Source organism: Pleurodeles waltl, chromosome 6, assembly GCF_031143425.1.
Source record: "Pleurodeles waltl isolate 20211129_DDA chromosome 6, aPleWal1.hap1.20221129, whole genome shotgun sequence".
In the NCBI taxonomy this organism is placed as follows: Eukaryota; Metazoa; Chordata; class Amphibia; order Caudata; family Salamandridae; genus Pleurodeles; species Pleurodeles waltl.
In genome coordinates this window covers 139,457,332-139,473,785 of record NC_090445.1, presented here as the reverse complement: position 1 = coordinate 139,473,785, position 16,454 = coordinate 139,457,332, and the positions used below count along the sequence as shown (strand labels likewise).

The following is a 16,454-nucleotide window of genomic DNA, read 5'->3' as shown; positions in this document are numbered from 1 at the left end:
TCACACAAAGACACCAGGCTATCCAAAACACAGCCGCCGGACTCATGCTAGACGTCCCCAGGCACGCTCACATCTCTTCTACCTCACTGAGCTACTGTGGCTACTCCTCTAGAAATGTAATTTCAAACTATTTGTCCACGCCTACAAAGCCCTCCAAAATACCAGACCACCATACCTCAGTGACTGACCTCAAACCTACCATCCATTCAGGCACCTATGGTCAACCTCTCACCCTGTCATGGGTCCCCTGCATCTGCAGAAGCTAGTGAGGAGGGTTCTCCTCCATTGCTGCCAGGACCCGGAATAAAGTTCCTCAACACATCAGGACAGCTTGTTCGTTACTTAACTTCCGAAAGGAACTGAAGACCTTTCTGTTTAGCTATTAGCTCCGTCCAGCCTACATTCCTGCTCCAGCGCCTGAATACCCTCACGGTTGTTAAGTTGTGCCTTACTAATAGACCTAAAATAACATAACGTAACCTGTCTTGTTTATCTATAAGCTTTCTAAATGGTTCCAACTTCCATAGTCCTTGTATTTTACGTAAATTTGGTAAGGAGATGGCCATGCTGGACATACTTTTGGCACCCCTTATTTAAAGCAGCAAGGCTATCTGCCTGCGAACTCAGTTAAAAATGCAGTGCATCAGGAAGCGGTAATATAATGCGTTGTTAAATCTGTGAGACAACTTGGTATCTCTGTGGGAGTCTTTATCTAGTTCCTCCAGTGCTTTGAGGATGGTTACTTTGGGCCCATGTTTGCAGTAACTGTTTCATTTTTTCTCTTAAACTGTATCAAATGCTTTACCACTGTAACAACATGTCTGTGCTATGCAAAACCAAACATAAACATAATTAAATCCCTGCAGAAAATGTGGCAGCGAAGAAAGAGCAAAGTGGGGAGGGGAATGAGGGTCCTTTATCATTTAAATGTTCAGTGGAAAAAAAACTTTCACTAAGGGCTCTAGATAGATGTGATGGGAGTAAGTAATACTGACGAAGACTTTCCACAGTGATATTTTTAGGGAAGGGTCGAGTCTCTGGAAGTACTTGTATGTATCAAGATTGAAGGCATGTATTAGATGATGCAGTTTTTGCAGAATTAAGTGTTTGGCTAACCATTCGCTATGGTTACCTTCTTTAATTGTGGTGTTTTTAAAGGATGTCTGTGTGTGGGGGGGCAATGGGGGGCTGTTAAATCCCAAATCTGTGAGCGTCTTATTCTGATGTTGGATACATTCAGTGTTTTTCCAAAGGCCATTTAAAAAAGTAACTCCTTTAATACCTTTCATTCTTATTTCAGATTTTGATGATGGGTTTTCTATGAAGCATGCTGCGACTGCACGTTTTCAACGGAATCACCGTCTTATCAGCGAGATCCTGAGTGAAAGTGTTGTGCCTGATGTCCGTTCTGTCGTCACCACTGCTAGAATGCAAGTTCTCAAACGCCAGGTTCAGTCCCTCATGGTTCACCAGGTAAATATGGTTTGCCTTTCGGTATAGAATTTTTGGATTTGTAGCTGTGAGGTGTAGTGCTTGGGCATGACTAAACATGTGAGCTTACTGTGCTATCATAACATAAAATAGCACTCTCACACTTGAGAGCAGCAGAAGGCGATGAACCTTTTTAGAAACATATGGTCTTTGATTACGTTCTTTTATACTTTTGTGAAAAGTCTATCCAGCGCGGACATACTTATCCATGAATGCTTACACTGTTATTCTCAAGTCCTTTCCTTGTAAAACACCATAGATTAATCACAAAATCACTAATGGCTAATTAGGGGCAGTTGGTTGCTTAGTTGTTGCATTGTAAGAAGGATTTTTTTATTTTTTTATACCACATTCTGCCATGAATATGGTCTTGTGTTTTTGTAGGTTTCAATGAATCCTTTACAGATGAGTCAGATTTCTGCCTGTTTTAACCTGGTGCATCAGTAGTGTCAGTAGTTAATTTCCACTTTCTACAATGTGCATGTGGCCACAGATGTTTACCAACTTGGCTGTCTCTCATCTATGTGCATTACCTGTTACATTGTTAATAGGAGATGCGTGCAGTAGTTGAAAGTATGATGTTCTTGTGGTTGCAAATAAGGGTTTGGTGCAGGGACACCCAGCGTATTTTCAGGAATGTTGGATTCATACCATATGAAGTTTCATACAGTGGCTTTAATTGGAGCTCATATAACAGTTGGAATCTCAAAAATCTGTCAAAATCAAGTCCACCAGGACTTACCTCTGATAGCCCTTGTGTTTTAGTGCTGTGTATGGGTTTGTGTAGAATTCAGTGCTTTTGAGAGCTCATTGATATTCTACTATTTGTTCTTTGTAAGGTATGTTTGAGGTATGCACATAGTTCTGTTAATTTGTTCTATATTTGTGTTGTAGTGGCCACGGTGACTTCAAACTGTATGGCATATCATAGTTTGAATGTTTGATCATTCTTTTTTCCAATGTCAAATGCCAGTTAATCAAGAAGAGACCTTTTCCTTATTTGTATATTACAGAAACAGTGTAGTATAATACAGATCTAGAGGTTTGCTGCTTTACACTGCTTTGTCACTGGGTCCAATGTAGCACCACTGTTTGGTGGTCAGCCATCTATTCTGCAGGGAATTGAGCACAAACGCCCCATAAGATTCAGTAGTATCCACCTACAACTTCTAAAGAGACAATGTTAACCTGTTTTTTTCTGTATTGTTTGTTTACTATTTTACCAAATATGATTTGTGGACACTATAAGCTAGCCAACTACAATAACCAGATTCATACAAATGTGCAGTAATGTGGAACATCTTACATTTTAAAATATTGAGTGAGTTTGCTTTCACGATTTGTCAAGATCTACAGAAGTTGAAGATCGAGAAACCACACTCTACCTTTTACCTACCTGGACTGCCTTTACATGCATTATTTCTTTTCATGTCCATATATCACTTATTCGAACAGATTCCAGTATTGCATAAACACTGCTGTGTGCATATTGGCACTTAAAGTACAATAACCTGTAATTGACAAGCCTCTGACAAGCATTTATTTGGATCTGACTTTGAAACTTTGAGAATGAAAAAAATTAACAAAACAGCTAGCACTACGGAAAGTGTTAGACCTGTCAGCTCTTGGCATGGCTTCCCTGTCTTTTGGCTTCTGACCTCCTGTTTGGTTGGTCCAGTGCTGAATTTCGTTTTTGCTGGCTTTAGGACGCTGTGCTGAGCAGTGCTAAAGTGCAAGTGCTCTCTGTCTAAACGGTACTGGTGATCACGTTTCTAAGTTGTTCCTATGGTGGATTAAAAAGAAATTTACCAGAGCAAACAGTATGCATCTCGATGAAGAGGCTGACCGAGTGAAGGCAAAGCAAGAGAAAATGAAAGCAAGTTATGACAGCAAGTGCAAAATGAGAGTACTTGATTTTGTGGTAGGTGATTTGGTGAGGCTCTGCAAACCATGCTTCAAAGTTTGATATGCCTTCAAGGTGGTTAGAGTGAAAAACAATAGTGTGGTCACTCAGGATGGCAGGGTGTGGAATGTGAGAAAGATGGTCGTCAAGTGCAGGTCTGGAAGTGTTCAGGACGAGTTAGATTGTGAGTTGTCATCGGATTCCACTGGAATGGATCGTTCTCGTGGACTGGAATGCGCGGCGTCAAGAGTAAAGAAGAGTGACCGGATCAGACGCCTGCCAGCAAAGTATAATGATTAAGATGTTGTTCATTTAGTCTTAGTAATGTTATTAAGGATGGAAATATGTTGCTATGCATTGTTTTTTTGACGTGCTTACTTTCAATATTGTATTGATTCTACTGTTGCTAGAGTAATGTTCTAGAATCCTCGGGAAAGACAATATTCTGTGGACTTGCTGTTTGCAGTTGCTTTGTACTGTGCTTCTGCCACTAAAATACTTTTATAAGAAAATAGTTTGGATTCAACACGGGCTAGTTGTACAGACCTGCACACGTTATAGGTCCACCAATACCCGCTCACAGGGAAACAGATACCCCATCATAGTGCTAGACTCTCTCAGGGTAACTAAGCAAAGCAGTCCAAGGCGTCGGAGGTGGTTTGGGTTAGTAATCACCATTCACTGAAACACAGTAATAGCACTCAATAAAGAATTGTCCATTTTGTGTTTTTTCTTTAGCACATAACCATATAGAAGAGTGCCACTTTAAATCAACTAGGCCTGTTGGATTTATCACTGTTACCACACATGAAAACCAGAATATCATATTAGATTGCATCACTGACTTCAGTAACCATATTTCATCTGCAGTCAATATAATAAAGCATTGCAACCATTTTCACTCATTATAATTAATAAAGCATTGCAGCCTTTCATGGAAAATCATTACGGCCAGCATTAATAACACTTTTGAATCAAATCTTGTAAAACCATAACACATGTCTGTGATTTTCTTTATTCAACTTAGGCCACAACCATATGACCGTAGAATTAACCAATAGATGTTGCTGCACTCCCAGTCTGCAAAACAAAAGTTTCACTCTCAGGAGTGCTTAAATATTAGGCAGAAAGGGGTGGGGGAGGGGGTTGTTGCGCCAGCCTTTCTATTTTTTTCTTTTCCTCTGGTGCTTCTTTCACCCTGTCTGGGCGCAGTCCATTTCTTACCACCAACTAGTCTTTAGGGAGTCTAAGGGGGACCAACTTCCCTGGTCCTGGAGAGACCCAGTGGCCCTGTGTTCAACCGTAGGCACGGTCCTTAGTCTGAGGGCATTGGTGGGGGTGGGGGAGGGGGTGGCTGTCCTTGGTCCTGCTGCCATCCATTTCCAATGGCAACAAAAACGCTCTCTCTCCCTAGTGCACAAGTTTTTTTTTAATGGGGGTGGAAGGTTCTAGAAGCCAGGTTCCCTGGGCCAATTCTAGGGTGCCACAACACCCCTACATCCCTGTTTCAACCCTCCTGTACAGAATGCTGGGACAATTCAAGATGGTGCCATTTAGAAGTCACTGGTCTCTGGCAGCCTCCGGTCTGTCCCTCTCTGACATCACTGCCAGGGCCTTTCCTACCAAAACTTCAAAAGAGGTACACCCTCCTGTGTTGACTCCAGAGGTCGGGGCTTCCTTCTTTGCTCAGTGGAACTGGGCTGTCCCGACCATGATACAGTGTGACAGCTAATTAATGGGTGCAGGTTATTTTCTCCCACCCCTTCCTCCTCAGGAGCTGAGTGAAGCACTATCAGTTGCTTCCTTCATGTGGGGAGGTCTTTGTTCTGCTGGGGAGCAGGGTAGTTAACATGGCCCAACAGGGTGACAAAAGGCCTAGGGACTGATCTTCAGCTGAGCTAGACAAATATGAAAATTCGACCCAAAAGGTGTACATCTACCTGCTTGAGACTTGCATATTTGAACTGGCCGTACACTTTTCACCCCAGTTAGATACCTTACTGGACTGTGTAGGCCAAAGATAAGCAAAACTGCACTCTAAGGCAGATTTCTCCCTATATGTATAATATTGGCATAGCAGACAAAACAGTAAACCATTTTTACTTTACCTATGTGTGCCCACTATTATTACAAGGCCTACCCCATGTCAATAACTCTGCAGAATCTCCTCTGCGCCAGGCTGTCTGTGCACATTTACCGGGCTTCAGACAACAACAGTCTTACACGTGCAGCTCTTGCAAGTGTGCACGTGTTCACGTTCACGTGTAACCAGCCAAGTTTCCCTTACCCTAGCTGCATCGCAGTGGCCTTATCTTAAAAGGTGGGCACTGGTGGTAAACACGTTCAGTTTGTCTACTATGTGATTAACGTGGGTGGGGCACCAGTTGTGAGGGTCTCCCACAGTAAAAAGTCCAAAACCAGTTGGTCTAAAAGCGAAAAATCCAGTCGAATTAAATGGGCAGAACCCATTTTTCTACAGCTTTATTTTAAAGAAATCATAGACCGGGTGACCTGCTTACCCCAGCAGGCCACCATGCTTATGACTCTAGCCAATTGTGTTGGGTTGCAATTTACGACCTGCCATATGCATATTAATGAATTAGGTTGAGTTGGGACCCACTCCGCTTTGAAATTATTTAGGGACATATGTATCAAAGCATTTTCCCATTGACACAGAATGGGTAAAACCCTTTGATATATCTGGCCCTTAGTCCTGTCAATTCCAGTAATTCAAACGTGAGCTTAACCCATGGTAGCTAAGGCATATACCAGACAGGCTTACATTAATTGTGTAAAGCATTTAAAAGTACCAAAATAGTTGGCTATAGATACAACACAGTAAATATCTCACTTCAGTTTATAACAAGAGAGAAAAAATTCAGAAAAACAAAATGACAAAGCTTAAAAACTCCAAAAATGGGAATCAGAGATATTAATTTTTAACATATAGTGACATAAAGCGTCAGTGATAGTCTATGGAAGCGGACACCAGTACCTAAGCACGATTTGAAGCCAACTGCGATTGAGCTCACATCAGATAGAACAAGTGGATTGATCCCTATTTTAGGGAGCTGGCCTGGTGTGTGGCGGACACCTATAGTGTTTGCACCTTATACCAGGTCGAGGCAACCCCTATTAGTGAGATAGTGTTTAGGAAGCCAGGGCTCTCTAGTGGTAGCTGTGGTGAGCAGCCAAGACTTATCTAGTAGGAGTGTAAAGTACTTGCAGTATCACAGCAGTCACACAGCAACTTATCTCACATGTAAGGAACCACACAGTGTTAGAAAAATAAACTTACTTTATAATAGTAGCACTAAACTAGAGCACTTCTGGGCAGTCCCCCAACTGTAGGTGAGTACACAATCTATATACGCAATATGTATTAGGAATTATCATTGGAAAATAGCAAGCATTGGCAAGAAATAGCAGAAAATAACTAGGGCCCTGTAGGAGGTCATACCATATACTAAAATAGTGGAATGCGAAGTTAGGTCCCCCACCCAAGGATGTGGAATAGTTAGAAAGGAGCTGGTAGAACTCTAGACCGCAAGAGGTGAGTACCTAGATGACCCCCAGCGACCAGGAGAGCAAAGGTAAGTTACCCGGTCTTCCCAAAGACTAACAAGGGGACTTGGGAAAGTAAGATTGCAAGACCAAGACCAGTCCAGGAACTCAACTGAACCCAGAGGACCTGCAAAAGAAGGGGGCAAAGTCTAGTCCACATAGGAGTGTCACGGTGAGGCAGGTACCACTACCCACCCTTCTGTGGATGAAGAGCAGAGTCAACGATGGAAGATGATCAGCTGTGGAGCCCAGAAGCTCCTTGGAGTTGTGAAGATGTCCCACTCCGGTCGCTGGGTCGCAGATGGTCAGCGGTCAGAAGGCCCACCAACTAGCCTTGGCAAACGCAAATCTCACCAGAAGAGGATTTGCACAAAAGAAGAGGACCAGCAAGGTCCAGGGGACTCTACCCTTGGAGGGGAGTCCGAGCTGACCCTCAATAGTTGGGAGAGCCAGCAGAAGCAGTTACAGCCCCCCACAGGCACCCACTAGCAGTAGGCATAGTAAATTGCAGTGAGGCCTTATTCAGCACACCCAGAGGGGAGTCCCACGTCCCTGGAGCAGCAGAGCAGAGACCAGGATAAAGTACTGGAGGCCTGGGCTACTTGGAGCCTGAAGATCCCTCGGAACAGGGGTCAACAAGCCTTGGCTGCTGCAAGAGTCATGGTGTACAGGGGCACTGTCCCGGAGGAAGAGGCAAGGGCTCACCGTCTCTCAAGTTGGACAGTAGGTAGGACCTAGAGGAGTCCTCCACACCACCACCTGTGCTGCAGATTCTTCATGGAGCCGGACTCATTCAGTCCAAGGGAAATTCCTTGCTTCTTTGGTGCAGTTGAAGTCTTGCCGACCCCAGAGGATGCACAGCCATGAAAATGTTGCAATTGCTGGAAGGACCCGGAGAAACAATGTTACAAAGCGAGGTCGTCTCTGGAGTTGCAGGCTTGTTTGGTTTCTATGAAGTCCAGCAGCGGTTCTTGTGGCCAGGAGCAGAAGCTGTTGATGCAGAGGAGTCCTAGTGGAGTCTTGCATGCCGAATCTAGGGACCCATTTGCAAGGGAGTCCTTAAACAGCCCTATCAGGGGGCTTGGTCACTCTGCAGGGTGGCCACCTATCAGAGGGGGTCACTGATGTCAAGTCACCTGTCCTGACCAACTACATGCTCCCAGGGGACTGTGCACAAGATGGCAGAATCAAGTGGACACCTAGAGGAGCTCTGGGCACTAGCCCTGGGTTGGTGATGGACAGGAGAGTGGTCACTCCCCTTTCCTTTGTGTAGTTTTGCACCAGAGCAGGGACTGGAGGTCCCTGGACTGATGCAAGCCAGATTATGCAAAAAGAGCACTAAATGTGCCCTTCAAAGCAAGCCGGTGGCGTGGGGAAGCTATCCCTCCCCAGCCTTGTAATATCTATTTCCAAGGGAGAGGGTCTTGCATCCCCTCTCCCACAAGAACTCCTTTGTTCTGCCTTCCCCCTGCTTGAGCTAGTCAACCAGCAGGAAGGCAGAAACCTTTCTGAGTGGCTGCAGCAGCGAGGGTTTCCCGCAAACCGTGGCAGACTGGTAGGGGCAATACTAGGGGTCCTCTAAGGCGCTTCCACAGTGCATGGAATCATGCCACCAATACTGACTTTAGTATTGGGGTGTGATTCTGATTCCAAACATGCCTTGGTTCGGAGTTGCCATTATGTAGCTAGACCACAGGTAAGTGACCTGTGGCCAGTACATGGGTAAAATGGCTTCCCCACACTTACAAAGTCCACTGCAGTGAACTGGACTTTGTAGGGACACCTCTGCTCATGCAGGGGTGCCCTCACACACAGGGACCTGCACCCTGCCCTCTGGGCTTGGAGGGCTTAACATAAGGGACTTACAGTGACCTGGTGAAGTGACCAGCAGTGAAAGGGTGCATGCACCTTTTCACCCAGGCTGGAATGACAGGCCTGCAGACACAGTTTGCATGGGATCCCATGGGTGGCACAACACAGCGCAGCCCATGGGGACCACTGGTGCACCAATACCCTTGGTACCTAACTACCATATACTAGGGATTTACAGGTGTACACCAGTATGCCAATTATGGGGTGTAAAGGGTACCAAAGCAACCAGATTTGGAGGAGAGAGCACAATCACTGGGGACCTAGTTAGCAGGATCCCAGTAAAAACCGTCTAAACACACTGACAAAGAGGAGAAAAGTGGAGGTAACCATGCCAAAAAGAGTGACTTTCCTACTCCTGTGAAAGTCTGGTAGTCAAAAAGTTAGAAAAAAATGTTGAAATCCCAATATAGAAGGGGATTTGTCACTTTTTGAGAAGAACAATCCTACATGGGTGGTCCGCCACTGATATTGTGGCTGGGAACGGAAGGCAGGATTCCAGAAGCGGTTTGGTCCCTCTGAAGTTTTGGAGATTCTCACTGGAAAATTACAAACACAGAATGGGACCTTGTAGTTGTTTCAGTGTTTTCAGAGCTTTTCTCTAGTGCCCATACAACCACAGGAGTACACTTGTAAGGTCCCCTGGACCTTCGGGAAGGTCCTTGGAGACTCGCAGAATGTCAGGCATAGCCCCTTAGCAAAATCTAGTCAGGTCTGGGTGATATTGGTCATTTGGGCATCTGAGAGAACAGTTCTCTTGCAGCTTGTTGTGTCCCTGTAGCCACACAGGAAGTCAGTTAACTAACCCTTCGGGTCCACTTCTTTGCCCTGGGTTCAAGGGGGAGCAGGTGCAGTCCTTCTTCTATATGTCCAGGGAAAGTTCTGAGGTGGTATCTTAGGGTGCCACATTTTATGGTGGGTTTGGGTGACTTCTGAGTACTCCATAGCCATTGTGATAAGGTTCTGGAGGCAACTCTGCCCACCTTTTAAGCAGTTCCTGTTTGCCCTACTGTAAACAGTCCCTCTCATTATCGAAATCCAAGATGGGGAAACCCTTTTCTGCTTGCGCATGTCCACCCACAGGTGTTGCTAGGGTAATGAGCAGTCCCATCCTCTGTGGTCACTCAAAACTGGTTCTGGGGTTATGTCTCCCACTGGGGTTGGTGCTGGCCTTTCCAGATGAGACCTAACATTTGATTGTGATGGAACATGATCCTTTAAATCAATGTAGGTTCCTGGTGCCACTTCATCTGGTCTTCCTGTTGTCGTTCCCACATCCAGGCCATTATCCCTGCCTTGGTAGAATTTTCTGTGCACCTTTCAGGGCCAGCACATTAGCCTCCAGTAGCTTCAGGCAACATAAAGGTAATTTTTTTAAAGTTACATTTCCCAAAATGTTAATAAAAATCTGACATCACCATTAGAGGGGATTTTTATTAAATATTTAAATAAGTCTTTGAAATGTCGCGTTACAGAATAAAGTGTATCATTTGTGCTTTGGCTTTACCTGTGTGTCAGCGCTTTGGCTTTACCTGTGTGTCAGCTAGAGCTTGATGAGTGACAGTGTCATTTTGGGCATAGTCATTGTGGTGGGGAGGGGATTGTGTTTCTTTATTTAATGTCACAAATGTCCCACTCTTAAATACTATGCACTCTACCTTGTGGGCAGCAAGGTGTGCTTAGGGCTGACCTATTTAGTATTTAAAATCCTATTTTTCTGCTTGTCAAAAGGGTGATTTTTGAAAGTTCAGGACAGCAGGGTTCAAGCTGCTGCTGTCATGCTACACAGGGTATGCTTGAAGCTATGTTTTCCTTGCCTAACTAGTGGATGGCACAATAAGTGTGGTAGTCTACAGGTGACGCTTTAAATTTCTATGCATAGGTGTATTTGCTACACCGTATACTATGGCCGTATCAGAAAGGTAAATAAGCCTGTCTGGGATTTACCAGTTTCTACACGTATTAGGGATCAGAGCACATAGACATTTTTTGGGTGAATGTTATCGCTGGCCACACAGAAAGGAGCCTTTCTCCTAAATCAAACTAACTTTAAAAAATGCTTTCATAATTTGCAATGTCATCATTCGGAAGAGCTTGCGGGTTACAAGCTCTAATTATTTTCGCACTTGATTATATAAAAAGATGGGTGGCAATACAAAACAATCCACTTTTTAGAGATGGATTTATCTTCTCGCATTAGTCATATAATCCACTTATCAACTTTCTTTAAAGTCTTCTTCAAAAATCTTTCCAGGTCTGCAAAAACAACTCTGCAAACTTTTATATATATAAAGAGCAGTTGCTTGTAAGAGTGAAAGTGCTGCTTTTTGCTGCATGCTCCTCCGTAACCATAAGGGTGCCATATTGCGTTGGATTGAACAGACTATTCAGTTGTGCTACTTTTTAGCCAGCAAACTGTTAAATAACAAACTACACGACTATTTAACTTTAAACCCCAAAACACTATTTGTACAGCATCTTGGAAGTCTTCAAAATACACCTTCACAAAGCAGTGGGCTCAAATTGATCAAGTGAAATTAATTATTTGTTCAGCACTAGTGACTCCTCAATCCCTCATCTACAGTAGTACGACAATGGCACATATTGTATACACTGCATCTTTATCTAGGAAAGATTGACACTGAAATAATAATAATATTGACTTACCTTGAACAATAGTTTTGTAGCTTGAAGTTTTTTTAGAATCATGTGATCCACGACTCCCTGCTGAAGGCAGGGAATTAATGCTATATAAAAGAAGGAACTGTGCAAAACACCTACAATGGTGGCCACATTGGGAGTTTTTGGGGTTTACACTCAACTGCATAATGATTGGTCATGACTGCCTCCTTTCAACACCGAAAAGAAAACTTTAAAAGCTTACCTGCAATTCAGAAACCAACCACTAGATGGTGGTTTAATACACAGCATATGAATCTAGAAGAGCCTTAAGCTGCAAAACTATTGTTACAGGTTAGTAACTAGTTTCCTATTGCGTAACTTACTGTTTATCTTCTAATTAACACACATTTACTTAGATGACCTGTATAATTTCTGAAGCGGTTTGCTGCAACATTTGAACACCCAACCAATTTGAATACAGTTGTAGAAGTTAAAATGTACATTATTGTTTAAGAGAAGTTTACTAATTTTGCCCACATGGACAAGCAGTACCCAGTTTTGGGTTTTGCTCACAAATTATTCAACAAACGATGTGCCAAGACTGTGTGTCCAACCGGACCTTATACATGAGGTAGCAATTGCACAGCTTCAGGTCTCGTACCTAGCTTAAGAATCACTACTGTGTACACTAAATACACAGGAAACATTCTGCACCAATAGTTGAGCTGTAGCATGCAGTATTAATAAGGATCTTCCTTCAAATTGTACGTGAAGTTTGGTGTTAGTTTTTTAACTCAGTGATTGTGGAGTGGACAAATATTGTAATTATTGTCCAATGTTTCTCTGAATAAATGGTAAATTGCTGCTTTAATAGTAACCAGATGGTAATCCATAAATGTGTTTGGCAGGATATGTCCCAAACTAAAAGAGTTATCATTTCTGTTTAGTATAGCTTTATTTGTAGTACTTGATGAGCTGCGATCTTAAATGGCCAAAGTTGTTAGGTGTACATAGAGCTTGCTAATAATTTTACCATGTCTGTTAAAAGAGAAAGCTGGAAGCTGAGTTGCTGCAGATAGAAGAACGCCACCAGGAGAAGAAAAGGAAGTTCTTAGAAAGCACAGACTCCTTCAACAATGAGCTGAAGCGGGTAGGTGTTTGTCAGATATCGTATCCTATTTTTTGTTTCATCTTAGTCAGGCCTCGAAAAATCATAAATATATTACTAGACCTGCAGGTAGAGTAGCTTGAATAATCTACTCGACCGGACTGAAATGTTAAATTGTATGATCCCAGGCTAATATTGTATTTTACAGTCTCCTTTTTCTTCATTCTCATAAGTGCACCTTCAAATATGTGAGTTCATCATTTCTGCTATGAAAAAAAAAAAAAAAAAACTTTTGTTTGATTAAATACACCAAACATTTGCTCCATGTATAATAAATCTAGCCCACATATAGGGTGCACATGATCCATGCATGACTTTGCCTCTTCCTTTACTAATAGCTTTACCGTCCGGGCAGGAGTGTTTCTCAGTTTGTTTAAACACTCACTTTCAATAAATATATTTATGAAGCATATGATGTGGTAGCGCACTGTCATTTACTAACAGTAAATTTCCAAGAAATGTCCCAAAAACGTCCCACTAACTTGCAGCTTTACTGATAAAACTATATAGTGTATTAACAATACTCTGTGAAAATTGGGTTTCAGAAAACGTTTATCACTTGCACATCCCCAAGTAAAGTGTTCTGACTTTTTTTTCCATTCCATTAAAATATTTTTTTCATCACACAGAAATGGCCTTTCACAGTTACTGAAATATATTTTGAAATGTTTGTAAAGTTGAGTTAGTTATATAAATGTTGTGTGTTAGGAAAAACCTGATACCAAAAGCCTTTCATTTCACATAGGTCTGATTGTTCATCTTACAAAATCCTGGAATTCTACAGTCACAAGGAGAAGTACTTGCATTACAAGAAGACAAAGTGACTTTTGGCCTCTGTCTCTGAACACAGAGCAAATGTGACAAAAATAAGATTTAAAGGCATCTTATTTGCTAATTCAGTTTTTGACTGAACAGAACACCTGTTCTTTGTCCACTCGCCAGAAGGGTTGAGTGGAATCTAAAAATAGCTCGACCTCATAAAATAAAACTCACCAATGCAAGTGATCGAGTAGATTTTTCGAGCACTGTTATTAGTGGTAAGGATTATTTGGGAGAGAGCTGTGGTTAGTAAACTCATGGGTGCATTGGGCACTTAAGAGTATGGGTTACTTGGAAAATGTTTTACTTTTTCGTACCTCCATGCAACCTGGTTAGATAGGAGAAATGATCATTGATCTGTAGTGTAACTTTGAAAAATGGAACGGAAAACAAATAACTAAGAAAATCAATTTCTTGAAAATGTAAGTGTACTCCACAAATCTTAACACAAACAAATGAGACAAGATAACTGGTAAGGAGAAAAGGGGAAATAAGAAAAAGGGAAGTGAGTAGGTGGAAAATGAAGATGCAGTGGTACCTGGATATAGTTAGGGATGTAGACTCAGTATGGATGGGAGTAGAGGTGCAGTGGTATAGGCCAATCTATAGGTTTTTGGGTATGCATAGTAGTAGAAGATCTAGTTTGTATACTGGGGTAGAGGCACTAGGATAATGCTAATATGGTATTATTAAGGCCAAAGGTGTACTATGTTCTGAGTAGGGGTACAAGTGATTATAGGATGAGGCGATAGGATATAGTTGTGTAGAATTTCCAATATGTAAGTACCAGGATGATGGACAGCTTTCCAAAACGACCCCAGTGCGTTTACCGCCGATTCCGGTGGTGTGTTGTTGATGCTCAGAAGCACGAGGACATCTCCACAAAGACGCACTAGTAACAATCACATTGCCAAAGGCACACAAGGTTGCTAGAGACTTTCTCCCTTGGTCCATCACGTAGCCTCCGTGTACAACATAAACGGGGCATATAAAACATGCTAGGTAACGCTTACTGAATTACTCGTAGAAAATAATCCTGTTGGGTAGGCCACGATGCTCATTTTACAGACACTAAACCTCAACAGGAAGCACTTACAAATATAAACGTAGCAGGTGCCCCAGTTGAAGCTCAGCTTCTGGAAAGGACAAGCCACCCTAACTCCTGGGCTTGGCAAAGATAAAGCAAGGCTGTGCGCTCAGAGATTCCAAAGCAGAAAACAATCTAGAATCCTTCCTGGAGGTGAACTGATGATGTACTGGAGCGTAATCTGTATCTGACTGTGACGCGCGGTTTCTATCTTCCTCTCCTGGAGAAACAGAGTTGAAGGTTCTCCCTTTATAAAGCACCTGTAAGCTCCGCCCGCTGAGCCACGCCCCGTCCACCCTTGAAGTAGGTAAAGGAATTCCCGCCTTTTACCTTTTTACCAGGATGATGGACAGCTTTCCAAAATGACCCCACTGCGTTTTACCGCCAATTCAAGTGGTGCGTTGTTGATGCGCAGAAGCACGAGGACATCTCCACAAAGACGCACTAGTAACAATAACATTCCCAAAGGCACACAAGGTTGCTGGAGACGTTTACCCCGTGGGCCATCATGTACCCCTAGTGTACAATATAAACACAAAATCGTTTTTGTAGTAGGTTCTCCCTTTATAAAGCACCTGTAAGCTCCGCCCGCTGAGCCACGCCCCGTCCACCCTCGAAGTAGGTAAAGGAACTCCCGCCTTTTTACCAGGATGATGGACAGCTTTCCAAAATGACCCCAATGCGTTTACCGCCGATTCCGGTGGTGCATTGTTGATGCTCAGAAGCACGAGGACATCTCCACAAAGACGCACTAGTAACAATCATATTGCCAAAGGAACACAAGGTTGCTGGAGACGTTTTACCCCGTGGCCCATCACGTACCCTTAGTGTACAATATAAACGGGGCGCATAAAACATGCTAGGTTACGCTTACTGACATACTCGTAGAAAATACTCCGGTTGGGTAGGCCACGATGCTCAATTTTACAGAAACTAAACCTCAAAAGAAGCACTTACAAATATAATCGTAGCAGGTGCCGCAGTTGAAGCTCAGCTTCTGGAAAGGACAAGCCACCCTAACTCTTGGGCTTGGCAAAGATAAAGCAAGGCTGTGCGCTCAGAGATCCCATAGCAGGAAAAGATCTAGAATCCATCCTGGAGGTGAACTGATGATGTACTAGAGCGTAATCTGTATCTGACTGTGACGCGCAGGTTCTATCTTCCTCTGCTGGAGACACAGAGTAGAAGGTTTCTCCCTTTATAAAGCACCTGTAAGCTCCGCCCGCTGAGCCACGCCCCGCCCACCCTCGAAGTAGGTAAAGGAATTCCCCGCCTTTTACCACGATGATGGACAGCTTTTCAAACGACCCCACTGCGTTTACCGCTGATTCCGGTGGTGCGTTGTTGATGCTCAGAAGCACGAGGACATATCCACAAAGACGCACTAGTAACAATCACATTGCCAATGGCACACAAGGTTTGCTGGAGACGTTTTTTACCCCGTGGCCCATCACGTACTCTTACTGTACAATATAAACGGGGCGTATAAAACATGCTAGGTAACGCTTACTGACATACTCGTAGAAAATACTCCGGTTGGGTAGGCCACGATGCTCATTTTACAGAAACTAAACCAATAACAATAAAATACACACACACACACTCTTTTAAACCTGTCTGACTAAGTATTTTTTACCCATGATTCTATTTATGTATTGTATGTGCATATGTGTGTTTTATTCATGTGTGTGTGTGTATAAATATATATATATATGTGTATGCATGTGTATATGTTGTTTCTGTGCCTGGCATGTTTGTGGATCATTGCATGGCTCCTGATATCTATGAATTTCTGCTCTCTTTTTATCACACTTATCTACCCATCACTCTTATGTCATGTCTCTATCAAACTATCCTCCATTCTCACTCGGACTCATCCCAAATCCCTTCGACCACTTTCATCTCCTAAATATCTCTGCCTAAGCTCTTCC

At 43.0% G+C, this 16,454-nt stretch overlaps 1 protein-coding gene across 5 annotated transcripts in view; it reads left to right on the top strand.

Moving 5' to 3' along the window:
• The window catches only part of SMARCE1 (SWI/SNF related BAF chromatin remodeling complex subunit E1), an 85,195-nt gene that overhangs the window by 60,118 nt on the left and 8,623 nt on the right, over positions 1-16,454 (top strand). For all 5 annotated transcript variants that reach the window (XM_069237604.1, XM_069237607.1, XM_069237605.1 and 2 more), the window contains 2 exons: positions 1,301-1,473; positions 12,498-12,599. In XM_069237604.1, the coding sequence (XP_069093705.1) occupies positions 1,301-1,473; positions 12,498-12,599 (275 nt within the window). The remainder of the gene's footprint in view (positions 1-1,300; positions 1,474-12,497; positions 12,600-16,454) is intronic.